Source organism: Aquarana catesbeiana, linkage group LG02 (genome assembly GCF_042186555.1).
Source record: "Aquarana catesbeiana isolate 2022-GZ linkage group LG02, ASM4218655v1, whole genome shotgun sequence".
Classification (NCBI taxonomy): Eukaryota; Metazoa; Chordata; class Amphibia; order Anura; family Ranidae; genus Aquarana; species Aquarana catesbeiana.
The window spans coordinates 759,145,673-759,164,078 of NC_133325.1; the positions used below are offsets into that span (position 1 = coordinate 759,145,673).

General features: G+C 43.2%; 1 protein-coding gene across 4 annotated transcripts in view; it reads left to right on the forward strand.

Annotated features, from left to right (window-relative positions):
* The window catches only part of TTC3 (tetratricopeptide repeat domain 3), a 189,246-nt gene that overhangs the window by 129,059 nt on the left and 41,781 nt on the right, over positions 1-18,406 (forward strand). For all 4 annotated transcript variants that reach the window (XM_073617200.1, XM_073617202.1, XM_073617201.1 and 1 more), the window contains 4 exons: positions 2,034-2,090; positions 3,764-3,837; positions 13,217-13,372; positions 16,908-17,586. In XM_073617200.1, the coding sequence (XP_073473301.1) occupies positions 2,034-2,090; positions 3,764-3,837; positions 13,217-13,372; positions 16,908-17,586 (966 nt within the window). The remainder of the gene's footprint in view (positions 1-2,033; positions 2,091-3,763; positions 3,838-13,216; positions 13,373-16,907; positions 17,587-18,406) is intronic.

Consider the following 18,406-nt stretch of genomic DNA (forward strand, 5'->3'; position numbering starts at 1 on the left):
AGCCGGCAATTGGCTCTCTTGTAATAGCAACCGGCTAACTAGCTGCTCGATTGCTATTGCAAGCAGCGGGAGGGGACAGCTCTCTCACATCCCACTGGGAGACTCGAGCGACCAGCCTGGGTACGCCGGACCGCCAAGTAAAGCCGGGATCGGCTTTGATTGGCTGTTCGTAATAGTATCCCGGAAGCGATGATATTACCTCACTTCCGGTTTAATCGGAATCCATCGGCACCATTTTTTAAAATTCAAAAGCATTCAAAAACACAGATCTTGCTGTTTGGAATGCTTTTTAGGTGCAGAGGAGGGATTTGGGGTCTTATATAGACCCCACATCTATCTATCCATAAGAAGTACCTGTCTCATGAATATTGCTGTCACAAGGAAGCTTACATTCCTTGTGACGGCAATAAAAGTGATTGAATTTTTTTTTTTTTTTATAGCAACAGTGTAAAAAAAAAAAAAATAAACATTTTTAAGTGCCCATGTCCTCCCATGCTTGCACGCAAAGGCGAATGCTTTGCACAAAAAAGATCGTCCTACATATGTGAAGTACCACCACGAATGTCAGATCATAGGCAATAATTCTAGCACTAGACCTCTTCTGTAAATCTAAAGTGGTAACCTGTAAAGGCTTTCAAATCGTTGCCTATGGATAGTAAAATGTACATCGTTTGTTGCTGTTTCACGGGTTTGCGCAATTTTAAAGCGTGACATGTTTGGTATTATATTTTACACACAAAATTTGGTTATGTATTGTTTTTTTTTCATGTGTATTTTTTTCCTGCTGCACAAATACCCTGTAACACAAATTGCAAAACTCATCAATTTATTTTCTAGGGCCTCTGCTTTAAAAAAATGTTTCAGGGTTCTAAGTCATTTTTCTACCAACAAATACTAATTGTTTCATGTGAATAAAGTACCAGAAAAGGTCTGGACTGGAGGTGGTTAATGCAGCCACCACACCAAGGCACTAGTAAGCTGCGATATGTTTTTTTTACCCGGTAATCCTGCTAACAGTACACTTTTGTCCTTGGGTAGCTACATTACTCCTTCATTGTACCTATGGCGGAAGCCATGGGTGTCACCTTAGATTGCTCTGTTGATATGTACTACAAACATGTCTGTATCTCTTTATCTCCATTACATGGGAGGAGGGGAGGCAGGGCAATCAGTATAAGATACCAAGGTAGATTCTTGATTGCGGCTCTCAAGGTGAAACAAGGATGCTGCATTTCTGGCAAAATCAAATGCAACCACCACATTTAAGGGCTATACGTTGCAATATATTACATTTTTATTGAGTTTAATTATCCTTTAACACTTAAAAGTCTGTGACTGGACAGTGAGAGAGAAAGCAGTAGGGCTGGTGAGCTCATCTCTCTGCACTGCGTTTTCTCCTCCTATCAGCATGTTCCTTATTAACACATGAGCCGTGCAGCACAGCTAATTGGCTCCTTGTGTTGCTTTTCCCTCTCCTACTCTGATCAGGGACTACAAAAAGACCAATGTCACCTCAAATTCAGGTACCTACACTGCTTTCATTAAAAAAATAATAATAATGAGTATAAAGCTGTGTATATGTATTTACTAACTGCTTGAAGTTCAGCTTTAAAGGCTTCTTTAGGCTTTGAAGCCTAAAAGTGAAACGCATGCTAGAAAGCAAAAAGCTGCTACAGGTGTGTTCAGTGGCCCCTGCATGCCTGTCCACAGCTATGTTTTTTTTTTTCTAAATGTGACAGGTTCCCTTCTAATAAATGTATGAATGTAGTATTTGTGGTCAGGGTGTGTGTGTCCCCTTAGGAAGATTTCTTTCTCTATTGGTCCTTACGTACTTCTGTTGGATTTGCACATCATCCCCAGGAAACCTTCATAGCCTATTACTTGCTTAGTCACAAGCTCCTTGCTTGGAATAATTGGGCTTTTGTATGTCTGTTCCACGGCTGCTGATAAACCAGAACATCAGGCCTTCCTGTTATGAACTGGTTATACGCAACCTAATTTCACTTTCTTTTTTGCTTCTCTCTTGCTTGCAGAATAAAGTTCTGAAGAATAAACCTAAACATCGGAAAAAAAAACAGAATCAGCCAAAGGTAGGTGCCTTTACAGACTTTTCTGAAATGTGCCTATTAATAGGAACCTTTTATAAGAGAAATGCGCATGCGATCATTTCTTCCCTTTTGCTTCTGGATTATGAATTGCTTTGCTGTCATACTGATGCTTTGGTTTTATTACTTTGATTTCCTGACCAAGATCTAAAATGTAGAGGAATTCTGATGTTTCTCTGACTTTTCTTTTATGCTTGTTTCTGCTTTGTGATTATTTTTTTTTTTTTTTGAAGACAGGCCACCTGCATTTTTTTTTAGGAATCCCTCTTTCTTTCATGACAGGTGTACTTTAAATCAAAGTCCAAACAAGATATGCACATCGCTCATGCAAAGTGTAATAGGCTGGCCATGGCAGGTGCTCACCCCGGCTTACCCCAGTCAATAGCGGTTAGACATCAAAGAAATTCTGGACAGCCGCACTCCAAAGATATTTGCCTTTATTCAATAAGGTGTCATCCAAGATACAGATCACAGCAAAGTGGAACAAAGCTTACGCGTTTCGCACTACAAGGAGCGCTTAGTCATAGCTTAATAATAGACTAAGCTATGACTCCTGTCTTTGTAGTGTGAAATGCGTAAGCTTTGTTCCACTTTGCTGTGACTTGTATCTTGGATGACACCTTATTGAATAAAGGCAAATATCTTTGGAGTGCGGCTGTCCAAAATTTCTTTGATGTCTAACTGCCATAGAATTGCCAGCACCTGGACTTCTAAACTGAAAGTACATTCACGAAAAGAGGATGGCCACACACCACAGCGAGATAAATACCTTTCAAACATCTTTATTGTCACCGTGCCAGACAAGTATCAGGAACATTTTGACGTGTTTTACCTTGATCTGGCCCACCTGGAGCGGTGATACTCACACTCCACCGTCAATAGCACATAGGCGAAAAGAAGAGGATGGCCACACACCACAGCGAGATAAATGCCTTTCAAACGTCTTTATTGTCACCGTGCCAGACAAGTATCACAAGAGTATTGTTGACGCGTTTCACATGAGTTAATCGTGCTTGTTTACAACACAGATATGGTTTAAACTCAAGCTTTGTTTTAAAAGCTTGAGTTTATGCCATATCTGTGTTGTGAACAAGCACGACTAGCTTGTGTGAAACGCGTCAAAATGTTCCTGATACTTGTCTGGCACGGTGACAATAAAGATGTTTGAAAGGCATTTATCTCGCTGTGATGTGCGGCCATCCTCTTTTCGTGAATGTACTTTTAAATCAAACCTGTGCTTTACCCGTGTATAGAAAAGTAACTCGTTCAGTTAGATGAAGCGAAGGCGCACATACCTTTCCTGCATTTCCCTACCAACCTGTCCTGTGAGCAAGAGAAGGCCCCTATGTAAGCCCCTGTCACTTGTATTGGAGCGAGCACAGGACTAAAGAATCTCCACCCCATGTGTCCATGTTTAGCCAGTCAGAAAGCACCAGCAATGTCACATAATAAGGGATGTAAGTCAAATGCTGCTCTACACTCAAAAGTACTGGATGTATTTCTTTGCTCTTAGAGGCAGAACAGAGTGGTGAGGGAATGAAGGAAAGTTGAGCATGTGCTGCTAGGGAGAGGGGTCTGTATGGGCAATAAACAGGTTTGCATAAAGGACATATTGTGGGTTTTTTTGTTTTTTTTATGCTGTCTTTTTTGTTTTTCAGCCTATATATAAACTGTCCGGTGCTGTCAGTACTAGATCTCAGGAGGATGATATTTTTTCAGAAGAAAATACTTTGTGAGTTTTGATTTTGTGTTAATAATAGCTCCTAATTTATATCTGTAGTCTTTTTTTTATTATTATTATTCCTGTCCTGTAGACACAAAAGGTGAGAATAAATCTTTAAAGTGGTTCTAAAGGCAGAAGTTTTTTTTTTTTTTTATCTTTTTGCATTCTAAAGATAAAAAACCTTCTGTGTGCAGCAGCCCCCCTAATACTTACCTGAGCCCCGTCTAGATCCTGTGATGTTGCACAAGAGGCTTGGCTATCCTGGACTCTCCTTCCTCATTGGCTGAGACAGCAGCGGGCGCCATTGGCTCCCAATGCTATTAATCAAAGTCAGTGAGCCAATGAGAGGGAGAGGGTGTAGCCGAGCTGCATCTCCATGTCGGAATGGACACACAAAGCAGCAGCTTGGCTCGGGTGCCCCCATAGCAAGCTGCTTGCTGTGGGGGGGGGACTCGGCAGGAGGGAGGGGCCAGGAGCGTCGGCGAAGGACCCAAAAAAAAAAAAAAAAAAAAAAGATTATCCGGGCTTTTCTGAGCAACACCACTACACAGAGCAGATAAGTATAACAATTAAAAGACTTTAATATCACTTTAAGCCCCGTACACACAGGACAAATATTGGATGGTATTGGCTGGTTCAATAGAAACCATCTGATATTCGGCCCGTGTGTATGGCAGCTGGTCTGACAGAAGCCGGACGTTAAAGGCGCATGGCCAAAAAAAGTCTGCCAGTCGGCATCCCATCAGTGCTCTCAGCAAAAGGACTAAGATCGCTGACCGGTGTGTTCTGGTGGGGGGGGGGGTTTGCGTTCCCTTGTCAGAACACAATAGCTCAGCGGGGAGATCGCTTTACTAACATAGGATTGTTAGTATAGGCTCTCTTTCCGAGCTCTTCATTTATTTTTTTTTCGTTCAGCCCGCTGGCTTAAAGGAAAAAAAAAACCTGATAGTTTGTACCAGGCTTTAAACTTGGGTATACATGTACAATTTTTTTCTCTTTCAATAATTTTTATTGAGAAAAAGTATAAAAGATATAGAAAATAACATGTACAAATTGCACAACATATACAGTTTACAATTAAATGGGGAGAGAAGGGGGGGGGGGAAGAACAGGGGGAGGGCCACATATTTCGATCCACGTGGTCTGCAGGGCTCCCATGAACATTCCATATTATGCATTATTTCTTTTTACTATGGGGATGTCTATACGTCTGTACCCACTCAATCAGATTTCTACAACTTGCATGTGTATTCAGGCTGTAAACCTGACACAGTACATTTGGGTATATATATTGCTTGTCATATTCCTCAATTCAATCCTTTATCTTTCGCTTTACTGCATTGTGTGGAGGGGAGGTGCGCCTCCGGGACCCAACCGCCCACCCCAATTGGGGTCTCTACTGTGGGCCGGGGGCCCCGGCCTCACACCCCCCCCCCCCCCCGCCGCCCACACATAGGAGTTTCCAAAGCCGTTTCTATAGCAACATCTTAGATAGGAGAACCTGCATAGATTGTTAAAAGGATAGAGCAGCAAAGGAAAAGTATAGGGGTAACAGAGAGAAAAATAGAGGAGGGGGAAAGAAGTTTGGGAAGAGTTCGGGTGGAGTGCGCCCCAAGGGATCCCTTTCAGGATCCGTTAATTTTCAAAACCTGTTGATAAATAGGATAACCATGGTTCCCAAATTTTTTCAAAAGCCTTCTGTTTATCTAGAAGAATTGCTGTGAGGCGTTCATTAATCATAATCCAAGTCAGTTTTGCTTTAACCATTTCAAAAGGAACCAGGGGTTTTCTCCAGGCTCCCGCTATCGCTATTCTAGATGCTGTGAATATAAAGGATATGAGTTTCCTGGTGTGGCTAGGTATTCTTTCTACTTGGTCCCCCAATAAAGCTTGTTGTGGGGATTTGGTGAGGTTAACTTGGGTCAGTGAATATATGAAATTATAGATCCGTATCCAGAATCGTTTGACCTTAGGGCAGGTCCACCAAGTGTGGTACATTGTGCCTTCTTTGCCGCATCCTCTGAAACACAAAGGAGAAGCGTCGACAATATATGTCGCAATTCTCGTCGGGACCATGTACCATCTTAATAAAACTTTGTAATTCGCTTCTATCAGAGAAGTGTTAATATAGCCTTTCGCGGCCATCTGTGCCATTTTGTACCATTTATCAGTCTCCATCGCTATCTCCAAATCTTGCTCCCACCTTAGCATATAGGGTAATTTCTCCGTTGTAGAGATCAGAATGCTATAGATTAATGATATGTGGCCTTTATGTTTATCATAAGACCTGCATAGGTATTCCATTGGGGTGGAAGATAGAATGTCAGTTTTGCGTTGTAGGGTATGCAGGAAATGAGCTATCTGGAGATAACGATAAAACTCTGTGTTGGGTAATTGAAACTTCTCTATTAGTGCTTGTTTCGGTAATATACCTTTATGGTCACACATGTCAGCAATGCGTATCAGACCTTTGTTGGTCCACCAAGCTAGGCTTTGGGGATTAAGACCTGGGGTGAAATCTGGGTTCCCCGCCAAGGGGGCCATGGGGGAATGTATGGAGCGGAAAGCAAAGGGTTTTTGTAATCTATCCCACAGACTCATTGAGAAGGATAATGTGGGACACATTAAGGTTGGTCTGTCTTTCATATTAAGCCACATCATATGGCTAATGGGTTTTGTGGGGTAAGGGGCAGATTCCATTGTCATCCAAGACGGGGCTGGTGCTCCGGAGTGGGAGCGAATTAATTGAGCCAATTGGGATGCTTCGAAATATTTTATCAAATTAGGGACTCCCAGGCCTCCCTTGGTTTTGGGGGCATTAAGGGTTAGTTTATTCACCCTAGGTCTTGTGTTCCCCCATATGAATTTCATTATTTTCTTCTGAAACACCTCTAGATCAGGTCTGTTGATAGCAATCGGGAGAGTCCTAAACAAATACAACAATCTTGGTAAAAGATTCATTTTTATGGAGTACAGTCTGCCGAACCATGATGGGGGGCTAGCAGCCCATCTTGATAAATCTGATGTCAACCTCCCATACATGGGGGGGTAGTTGGCTTTATAGAGGGTCTGTATGGTGGGGGTTAGAAATATACCTAGGTATGGGAGTTTGTCTTTCTGCCATTTGAATTGGAATGACGCTTGTAGTTGTTGGACTGTCTGTTGTTCTATCGTGAGATTTAAGGCCTCGGATTTGGAGTGATTAATTGTGAGACCCGAAAACACCGAGAAGCGACGTAGAATTTGGAATAGATTGGGAAGAGAAACAATCGGAGAGGAGATGAACATCAAGATATCATCGGCGAACAGAGAACATTTCTGTTCGCCATTTCCACAATGTATGCCTCTTACGTCCTTATTGCTTCTTATTTTAATCGCTAGGGGCTCTAATGCCAAAATAAATAGTATAGGTGATAGAGGGCATCCCTGCCTTGTTCCTCTGTGTATGTTTATTGTGTGTGATTTATATCCTTTTATCTGGATTTTGGCCGTAGGTGTATTGTATAGTGTCTGTAATATTGTTAGGAAATGGGGCCCAAACCCGTATTTCCTTAGTGCATAATATATATATTCCCATGTGACTGAGTCAAATGCTTTGCAAAGATCCAATGAAAGTAGCATACCCTTCCGTATTCCTATATTATCCCAGTTGGAGTTAAGTGCTGCTATGATATCTATCGCCCGACGGGTTTGATCTGAGGCTTGTCGGCCGGGGACGAATCCCACCTGGTCTGGGTGAATATAATTGGCTAGGAAAGTGTTCATTCTAGTCGCTAACACCTTAGTCATCAATTTGAGATCAGTATTAATTAGCGATATTGGGCGGTAATTGGCAGGGTCTCCATGATCCTTCCCCGGTTTGGGAATGACTTGTATGAGGGCTTCATTTTCGTATGTACCTAGTGTATCCCCTTTCCTTACTGCATTAAAAAAGGAACATAGATGCGGGGTCAATATGGCTGCGTATTTTTTATAGTAGTGGCCCGTGAAGCCATCCGGGCCAGGTGCTTTTGAGGGGTTCAGGCACTTGATGGCTGCAAAAATTTCCCCTTCAGTGAAGTCTGCTTCCATTAACTCTACATGTTCTCGTGCAACTTTTGGTAGTGAGATATCATGGAAAAAAGCGTCCGCTTTAGTTTTAGGAAATGGATTGGGTTTGTTGTATAATTTAGTGAAGAACCTTGAGAATTCTCGTGTTATCAATTGGGGGTTTTGGGTATGTTTCCCTTCTCTCGTGCGAATTCTTGGCATGGCTGAGTTAAATGGACGGGGGGTAAGTTTTCTTGCTAGAAGGGTCGTAGGTTTATCTCCCCTGGTATAGAAACGATGTCTAGCCCAGCGGAGGTATTTTTCAGCCTTGGTTGTGAGACTATAATTTAGTGCTGACCGTGCTATATCTATTTTATGGCGTAAATCTAAATGGGGGTTAGCTTTTTGTTCCTGGACTATTTTGTGTAAATCTTCTTCCTGTTGCTGTATCTTTTGCATATTGTTTCTCTTGTTTCTAGAGGCTATTTGGATTAGTCTACCACGAATAGTGGCTTTATGTGCTGCCCAGTTAGTGCCGGGGGAGGTGGCACTAGGATGGTTATCAATGAAATATTGTCGAATATCTTTCTCTAGTTCAGCGTAAACTATGGGGTCATTTAGTAGTGAAGCATTAAGCCGCCAGGATGAGGGTTGTGGTCTCGTCCAGAGATCGGATAGAGACATTAAGACTGGTGAGTGGTCGGACCATGAGTTGGGGACTATTTCAGCAGATGTGATCAACGGCAGTAATGCGGATTGTATGAATAGATGGTCTATACGGGAATATGTTTTATGGACCAGGGAGTAATGTGTAAAATCTCTGGTTGTGGGATGAAAGTCTCTCCATACATCTACTAGATCATGGGAAAATAGCATTCGAGCAAGTTTAACGCCTTGTTTGGGAATATGTTTCACAATGGGTTTGTGAATATTAGACCTGTCCAAAATTTGATCAAGAGAAACGTTACTGTCTCCTCCCAATATTACTTTGCCTTGTATATGTGGGAGCAGGATTTTCAACATATTTTCGAAAAATGTTACTTGACCTGTGTTAGGCGCGTAATAAGATATAAGTGTGAGAGCACTTTCATTAACTGTACCCACAACCATGATATATCTCCCTTCCTTATCTTTTATGACCATATTAGGGGTGAATGGAACTCTCTTGGCGATACAAATTGCCACCCCTCTCTTTTTTTCTGGACCATTTGACAAATAAAAAGTGGGGTATTTAGAACTCAGGTAACGGGGGGCTGATGTGCGCGAAAAGTGTGTCTCCTGGAGGAGTAGGAAATCAGCTTTCAAGTTATGGTAATTTTGAAAGGCCTTAGCGCGTTTCGTGGGGGAATTTAAACCCTGGACATTATGTGTTAAAATGCGAGTATGGGATGTGTGTACTAGTGAGCTTAACATTATGGTTCGACAGTCTGTACTTGCCCGTTGTAGATGTCTGCCATCTCCGTCCGCCTGAGGGTGTCCTGGTATGGTTCTTCGCTGTTCGGACGTTGGGGTGCACTCCGGGAGGGAGGGGGGAGAAAAGAAAAAGAGAGAGAAGATGAGAAAATAATATTGGGGTAGGATGAACTGGACCACTGTCCACCTGTCCCCCTAGAAAAAACATAGATGAGCATCTTATATAAGGTTAAAGACATATATTTCAAGGTCCTGGAGATCATAATCTCCGTCTAGTGGAGCGAGGTTATCGTCACCCAATCGGTGACGGCAAGCTCGCTAGAAAGTGGCATGCGGTTCCGCCCCGGCTCTTTCAATATAAAACATTGTTCCTGTAAGGAGGGAATCCTATCCAAGCTAATAGACTAACGTTTTCTATAGGCCTAAATCTCGCTAGGCTCAACTAAACAAAATTGAGAAATTGTTTGCATAGAACAAGTAACGTCTGCATTCTAAGCTAACAGTTATTAGTGGAGAAATTTCAAGCAAAACTCTCAATAAAAGGAGGAGACTATGTCCCTCTAAAAATAAGGAAGTCTCATTAATGTTGTAATGACATAATAACCTGGCTCAACCTTAGCCAACCATATGAGTTACAAGTCCCCTAGGGGGTCCATGCAGCGATGGAGTTTGTCACTGCAGGAGCAAAAGGGAAAAAAAGTTGATCAATAGAATATTCAGTTTTATCAACCGTCTGGTCCTGTTGCTGGGTGTCGTCTTCTTGAGGAATATCGTGAGCGTTGTTGTTCCCACAAGGGTGAGACTGGACGATCCAATTCCGGTCGAGATTTTGGGGAGGATGTTTCTCTGGAGATTAAGCCTAGGCCCATAAGGATGTCTTCTCCATCTGGAAAATTAGTAAAGGAATGTGTTTTCCCCTTAAAGGTGAATGACAAACGAAAAGGGAATGACCACCGATACTTAATTTGGCGGTTAGTAAGCTGCGCCAATAACGGCTTCAGGGCCCGTCTTTTTTGGATAGTCATTTGTGAAATGTCCGCAAAAATCTGTATTGGATGACCCATGAGGTTGATTTCATTCTTACCGCGGGCTGCGGTCATTATTTGCTCCTTAATTCTATAAAAGTGTGGGTTGACGATCACATCCCTTGGGGGGCCATCTTGTCTTGGAGCTGTCAGTGCTCTGCGGACCCTGTCGATTTCCATGTGCTGCGGCGTGATGTCGGGAATCAGATCTTGCATTAATGTGTGCACTGCATCTTCCAAATCTGTTACTGTTTCTGGTAGTCCGCGAATGCGGAAGTTATGACGCCTGGATCTATTTTCTTGATCTTCGATTTTGGCGTTGGCTTCATCTAATTGCTCCTGCAGTGAGGATATCATATTTGAGTTCTGGTTAACTCTCCGAACTGTGCCATCCATTTTAGATTCAATATGATCCAGCCTCTCTCCTATATCATTAAAGTCATGCTTCATTTCAGCGGTGATTGATTGACATGCTTTGGTCAGTTCTTGTTGTAATAGAGCTGAAAAGCGAGCAAGGAGGACAGAATCTCCTGAGTATGGTGCTGGAGGTGGGGGAGGCTGTTCACTTGCTGTGCTGTTTTGGCTCAAGGCAAGTTCAGCTATTTCAGCCATATTTCTCTCCATGGAGGACGCTGGGGAGGTTGCACCATCTATTCCCTCTCCCTGATAAGAATGGGAGGGGGAAAGAGAGAAGTGTGGGGACTCACCCTTCTGCGGCCTGGTCAAATCTTCCTGTGATTGGGAAGAGAAGGGGTCTCGTGCTTCATCCATTTCTGCAGACGCAGAAGCTTGAAAGGAGGTTCTTGCAGGGGGGGATTGAGCGTTCTTCGCCCCGCTCACCTGCTTCGCTGCATGTATATCTGTCCTCCTGCCGGTCGCCATCTTGGATGGGGGGGTCCGCGCTGCTGTGTTCCCAGAACGGAACGAATAGCTGGTTTGTGGGGGCTTTTTCTTAACTGTACCCCCTCCTCTGCGATTCATCGCTCGATCCGCAATCCGGCAGCGAGTGTTGCGGCTTCCCTCCGGCTCGTTTTAGCTTTGAAAGGCCGGCGGCGTGCGGAGCAGGTCAGAACATGTCTGCTCCCGTGCCCGCGCGCATGCGCACACAATTTTTTTTTTTTTCGTTCAATCAGTAGGTTAAAAGAAAAAAAAAAACTTCCAGATCCCTGCATCCACACAAGCAATGTTGATTCATTTATCTCTTCCACTGTTCTATTGTATTCTGACAGGGGGTACTCGTTAGACCAGCTTCAGTTGAACAAACAGCTGTACACACATACCTAAATTTGTCCGGTTTTCAGTACGTGTGTACCGGGATTTAGACATTGATTAAATCTTATTAGCGCCCAAGTGTCCCACAATCGGCCTCCCCAGCAGCTGGATAAATTCACAATTCCCCCTGGTGGTTTAAGGGATAAAGGGGGCTTTAGACAGTTATTACCATAGCAAATGTTCCCTTTTGTAAGGTTTCCTATCCCAGTTTTGTATACTATTGTAAAATTTTGGGTTTCCCACCATTTTTCTGTCCTAGTGACAGTGGTCATCAGGACAGAGGGTGATTCTCTTGCCTTCTTTTATCTAAAACTTAAAATGATACTTAAGTCTTTATTTTTTTTTTTCTTTTAAAATAACAAACACGTTCTACTTGCCTGCTCTGTGTAATGGTTTTGCACAAAGCAGCCCAGATCCTCCTCTTTTCGGGTCCCCCGTCAGCACTCCTTGTCCCTCCCTCCTAACCCCACAGCAAGCAGCTTTCTATGAGGGCACTCGAGCCGAGCCGCTGCTCTGTGTGTCTATTCAGACACTGAGCCGTGGCTCGGCCCTGCCCCCTCTCTCTCTCCTCATTGGCTCACTGACTTGACTTTGACAGCAGCACCGGGAGCCAGTGGCGCCCGCTGTGTTTCTCAGCCAATCAGGAAGGAGAGTCCTGGACAGCCGAGTCTTTAGTGCAACATCGCTGGATGCATTAAAGCGGAGTTCCACCCAAAAATGGAACTTCCGCTTCTCCGGTCCCCCCCCCTCCGGTGTCACATTTGGCACCTTTCAGGGGGAGGGGGGAAGCAGATACCTGTCTAATACAGGTATTTGCTCCCACGTCCAGCAATAGATTGCCATATCTGGCTCCTCCTCCTTCACTCATCTTTACAAAAATTAAAAGTCAGGAGCTACAAGTACTGTAGCTTCTGCCTTTTAAGAAGGACCTGTTTGCGGCCTAGCTTTGTCTTCTTTGCACCCGGAGTCTTCACAGCTATGTTGGGTTCCTATTGCACCATCTTGGATTCAGAAGCTGGCTGTCTCTTCCTGATGACTCACAGCTGGCTCCCCACTGCGTATGCACAAGTTCAGACAGCTTTAGTAGACTGGTCCTGTAGCCTACTGGGATGTGTGACTTGATTCCAGGAGGCTGCAGGTGGAGAGGGTGGACTTGGCTCAACATCATCCTAGCGAGAGGCATAAGGAAGTGGGGACAGTTACCTGCTGAAAAGGGCTTGCTAACAAAATGAAAAAAAAAAAAAACTATATCCAAATGTGTAACAGGCAGGGGGAGGGTTAGGAAGAAGTCTGAGGAAGCTAGAGGGGTGGATTTACTAAAGGCAAATAGACTACACTTTGCAAAGTGCAGTTGCACTCTGTAAGTGTGGTTGCTCTAGAGCTTAGTAAATGGGCAGAAGCTCTGCTAACTTCCATCATCCAATCATGTGCAAGCAAACATGCTTTTTTATTTTCCTTGCACGTAATTAGGTAATTTTTGCAAAGTGAAGCCTTCATTTATTATGTCCTGGAGCAGCTGCGCTTTGCAAAGTGCACAGTCTATTTGCCTTTAGAAATTTCACCCCTGAGTGAAGGTCTGTTTTAGGTTCATAAGAAAATTGGTGTATTTTCACTGAATACTAGTTTTTTTTTTTTTTGTTTTGTTTTAGAAGCCTTTTGGACCCTAATGAGCCCTTTCTAATACCTGAATTTCTGCGTCGAGACATAGATGAGTTTCAGGGCTTCTTTGATCCAGGGATGTTCGTGAACAGATATCCAGTGCAGTTTGATGATCCCATGGACCCTGTTCGGTTAACTCTTTATGAGTAAGTCTTTACTGCAACCTACCGTATTTGTTTTGCATATTTCAGCCAGGGTCTGGAGAATATTAATATTAAAAAAGTCCAGTTTGGCCTTGACATCAGATATCGTTTTTTTATGTTAAGTGCTTGAAGGCTGAGTAACTTGCAAACCATTCCCCAAGTAATTAGTACACCTCAAAGAGATGACTGCACTTACCATGACAAATGTATCTTTCTCCCCAGAAGGGTGCTACATTTTTGCCCAGGCATATTACCCAGGGTCAGCATCTACTTTCTTGACTGAATTGTTGCTTTATAGATGACATGTAAACGCTTGTGCCTTTGCAGTCGTCTTTATGTTTTTGGAAGTGTGTGGACATATTTTGCACAGCTTATCCCTACTCTACTGCTGCCTGTAACTTTGTGATCAGCCATGATTACGTGAAAAGAATAAGTCTTTTTTAGTCCTTGAGGAAAGTCCATATAAAAATGAAATATGAACTGAAAAACAATAAATATGCACTCACATTTACAAGATTTAAAAAGACGTCTCAATAAGTCTCCAGCAGGTGGCAACCTTCTAGGTGGTCAATGGTGAGCAAGCCCCTCTGGGTGAATGTGATGTAAGCAGGGTTGCCACTTTTTCTTCAAGCCAAACCTGAACACTTTAGCGGCTCACAGCAATTTTTTTTTTTTTACATACACTATAGGATTGTAACAGACCTGGGACACCTTTTGGATGCGCCAAAGAGAATAGCAATGTGGCGTGCATAGTGCCCCCTCACCCTTTTGTCAGGCCCTTTTCTGAGCCACATTTTTGTCTGAATATTGTGGCCGGGTTTCAGACGGACTGAAACCCGGACCATCCGGGTGAATCCTGGACAGGTGGCGACCCTAGATGTAAGGTGCATGGAACCAGGAAGTTAACCAAGGGAACACCAGGAAGAGCCAACAGAAGCAGACTGTCTGTGTATATCACATGGATGAGAACCACTATGGACAGCAAGGAAGTGTTTCAGGCGCATGAGCCCTGATGATGTCATATGTGATGTAAATGTGCGGAGGGGCTTGCTCATCATGGAAGGTCGCCACCTGCTGGAGACTTATTGATATGTTTTTTAATATCTTGTAAATGTGAGTGCATATTTACTGTTTCATAAGTATATTTTTATGTATAAAATCTGATGGTCTACAACAGGGATATGCAATTAGTGGACCTCCAGCTGTTGCAAAACTACAAGTCCCATCATGCCTCTGCCTCTGGGTGTCATGCTTGTGGCTGTCAGAGTCTTGCTATGCCTCATGGGAGTTGTAGTTCTGCAACAGCTGGAGGTCCGCTAATTGCATATCCCTGGTCTACAAGATTAACACGCCAACACTTGAAGTCCCACCACTGCGCCAGGAAAAATAAACAAGTGAAAAAAGCTGCCACTTAAAATAAAACAAATATAAACCGTATTTACCCTATACTTTAGTAAATAGTTGCGCTAATGCCTAAATAATAAACAATAAACACCCAGTGACAAGTGTTAGTCACTATATCAACAGTGACTGTAATGATAGTCCGTGATTAAATAGTTCATAAATAGGCCTTAATGGCTCAAAAATTAAATCGATAGGAATTGTGATCCTCCAAATCTTCCACCACACTGTGTGCAATTGGTGATTCCCCTCCCTTTTAGAAATGCACTCACCAGATATAGATGCCTTGCACTTTCATGTTTGGAAAACAAACATCAACCCACATAGTGTTAAATCATCCAACGATATCTAATCTTGTATAGGGTGCATGTCCTCTCTAAGTGTCGGCCTACCGAGCGAAGCTCCGACACATCGATCCGATCCAGGGACACATCCCTGCTACACTCATAGAGGACATGACACCCTATACACGATTGGATATCGTTGGATGATTTAACACTATGTGGGTTGATGTTTGTTTGCTAAGCATGAGAGTGCAAGGCATCTATATATGGGGAGTGCGTTTCTAAAAGGGAGTGGAATCGCCAATTACACACGGTGTGGTGGAAGATTTGGAGGATCACAATTCCTATTGATTTCTTTTTTGAGCCATTAAGGCCTATTTATGGACCATTTAATCACGGACTATCATTGCAGTCACTGTTGATATAGTGACTAACACTTGTCACTGGGTGTTTATCATTTAGGAATTAGCGCCACTATTTACTTTAAAGTATATATTAAATACGGTTTTTGTTGTAATAAATGATACAATTGGATAGTGGTGCTTTTCTTTCCTTTTTGTTCACTTTTTGTTCAGTCAGTGAAAAAAAACATCACAATCTGACACAGATTAGTCACCTTACTTTTTTTTTTTTTTTTTTTTTTATCCATAAAAATTTTATTGAAAAGTTTCATAGGAAATACAGAAAGTACAATAAAGAACATATCGAGGTATGTGTATTTTGGCATCAAGAAGGCATTATAATTCAAACATTTGTAAATAAACGAGCCAATGTTTAGTGTCCCTCACACTCCCACCATAGTAGATCTGGTAGGAAACTAGCCCCATGTTTCCTGGAATTTTTGACAGGGCCTATTCAAGTAGGGAGGTGTTGCTGCAGTGCCCTATAGCTTATTAGTGTTACTGTGTGCAGAAGGCCAGTAAGGGAGCATAAGGCAGTGTTTGGTTGTACTATTAGTCATATGAAGAAAATGGGTAGCTTCCGACTCTTTCGCTACCACAGCTCTTTCCTAGAAGTAAATCGGTGTAGCGAGGGGATAGAGGAAGAAAGAAAAAAAAAAAGAGAGACTAGATTAGAGAGGAGGAGGGGGGGGGGTTTGTTGAAGGAGGTGGACATCCAGGGAGGGAGCAGACCACGAGGGGGCTGTATGGGGAGGGGGCGGGGGGGAGCCACCAACTACCCTCTCCAGGTGCTGTATGTGATGTACAGATTCTACCATTCTTTGGATCCATATCACCGAAGGGGCATAGACCCAGATTACAGGAGTCAAGTGCTCTCCTGTGTCAGATTAAGATATCATTGTGAGTTCTGATATTCAAGCCAGGGAGACCATGTAGTCGAAAAGTGCGATATTCTATCCTGTGCGGCGTGAATCAGCTCCTCTTTCGATGCTATGTGGTTGATTGGGAGTGTCCATTCCTTCATGGAAGGGGGTAATTTGGACTTCCAATGGACAGGCAAGCATAACCTAGTGGCATTAATCATATGCATGGCTACCGACTTGTAGTATCTTTTGTGGGGAATTTTGGAGAGATGCAGAAGGTATTGCGCTAGTGAGAATTCCATGGGGAGAAAGGTTATCTCGGTCGTTACTGCATAGACCCATCTCCAATCACTTTGCTTTTTGTCCGTGGCCAGGCCAGTGTAAAAATCCATCACAATCTGACACAGCTCAGCCCTTTATCTGCTGCCTTTCACTCTGTCACCAGCTAGTGTAAAATCCATTTCTGTCTCAAGTCACATTATGACCTGCCAGAAGTTAGTCTATGCACTTGATTTGGTGGTGGTGGGGGGGGTTGTGAGGAAATGCAACAGTATTTTAAATGTGTATGTGGGGTTTCCCTCCTGTTTAGGTACTTTTCTCAAATTTTGGAAGAACATGGACCCCTCAACTTAGATGATGAAATTCTGATCGGGGAGTACAAAAATTTTCCAGAGGAAACTAAAAGGATGGTAGAAGCATCCGGTGGACTAAAAGATTTTCTCCTGGAGTCATTATTGTTTTCCATGGAGGGAGACATGGTTACGCTAACAGGTTATGACATTCCATACTTGGAGCACGGTGGAGGTGGATACCAACTGAACCCAACCGCTGACGAGTTTACGCCTTCATTCTCTAGACCTGTGCCCGATAATATTGACTTATATTCTGACCCCAGTCAGCCTGAACCTAAATATTCTAGTTCTGGATCAGCTGATACAAGTCGTCCTTCAATCCCACATAGTGATATAACCTTTAATTATGCTGAATATTCTGATATACATAATAATTTTGATCAGCGAACTTTAGACTCGCCTGACAATCCCACCTCAGATATCGACCAGGACTCTGATGATGATACGGATGAAAGTAGCACAAGTAGCAGTGACTCTGAATCATCATCTTCTATCGATCAAGATATAACAGTTAGTGAAACTACATCATTAAGCCAAGAAAATCTTCATATGGGTGAGCTGGACTCTAACATAAGTCAGTCCTTTGACAGTAAAAGTCAGCCAAGGAATAAACGGACCGCTATAGTATCTGTACAGGTAAGGAGGCTTCATTGCTTGTCCAAGACTAAGAATAGTTACAATGAATCTCCAGCTATACACCTAACTAGCCTTAATATTGTGTTGTTACCCCCCCCCCCCCCCCCCAATCCCCAACACTGCAACAGAGCCAGCTGAAAACGGCTAGGTATTCAGATCTTTCTTACACAGGTTCGTTAGCATAGGTGTTAGAGGAGAGGGGACAATTGTAAGGCTAGTTAAGTATATAGCCGGAATTTGACTTTAAGTCTGCGTTCACACCTGAGCGTTTCAAAGTCACGCGTTTTTGCCGCAATTTTTACTGCGTTTTTTTAGCCTCGATTTTGTACAGGTCACCAATGTAAAAAGCGGAAAAATGACTAATCTGCTGCAAAGAAGCTTGTGTTCTTTTTTGAGCTTAAGGTGTTTTTCAGGCGTTTTGCTTCAGGTGACAAAACGCTCAGATTTGAACAGGTGCCATTGAAATGAATGGGATTTTGCCTGTTGGGTGTTTTTTTCAGGCTTTCTTTGGGCGTTTTACGAGCGTTTTATGAACTGAAAACACTCAGGTGTGAATGCAGCCTAAGGGCTCCTTCACATGGACGTGTCCGTGTACGGAGCCCGCTCTGCTCAGCGGGGGATCGCTCCGTCGATCCCCGATGAGCAGGAATATGACATGTCCATGCAGCGACGGACCTGTCAGAGTTTCGCTCTCCCCTATGGGGGATCGGAAGATGACAGACCGTAGAGTCCTTCGTCACCCAATCCAATCCACAGACGGATGGAAAAGTAGGTTTTTCCTCTGTCACACTTTTTTGGATCAGAGTGGGTCAGATGTCAG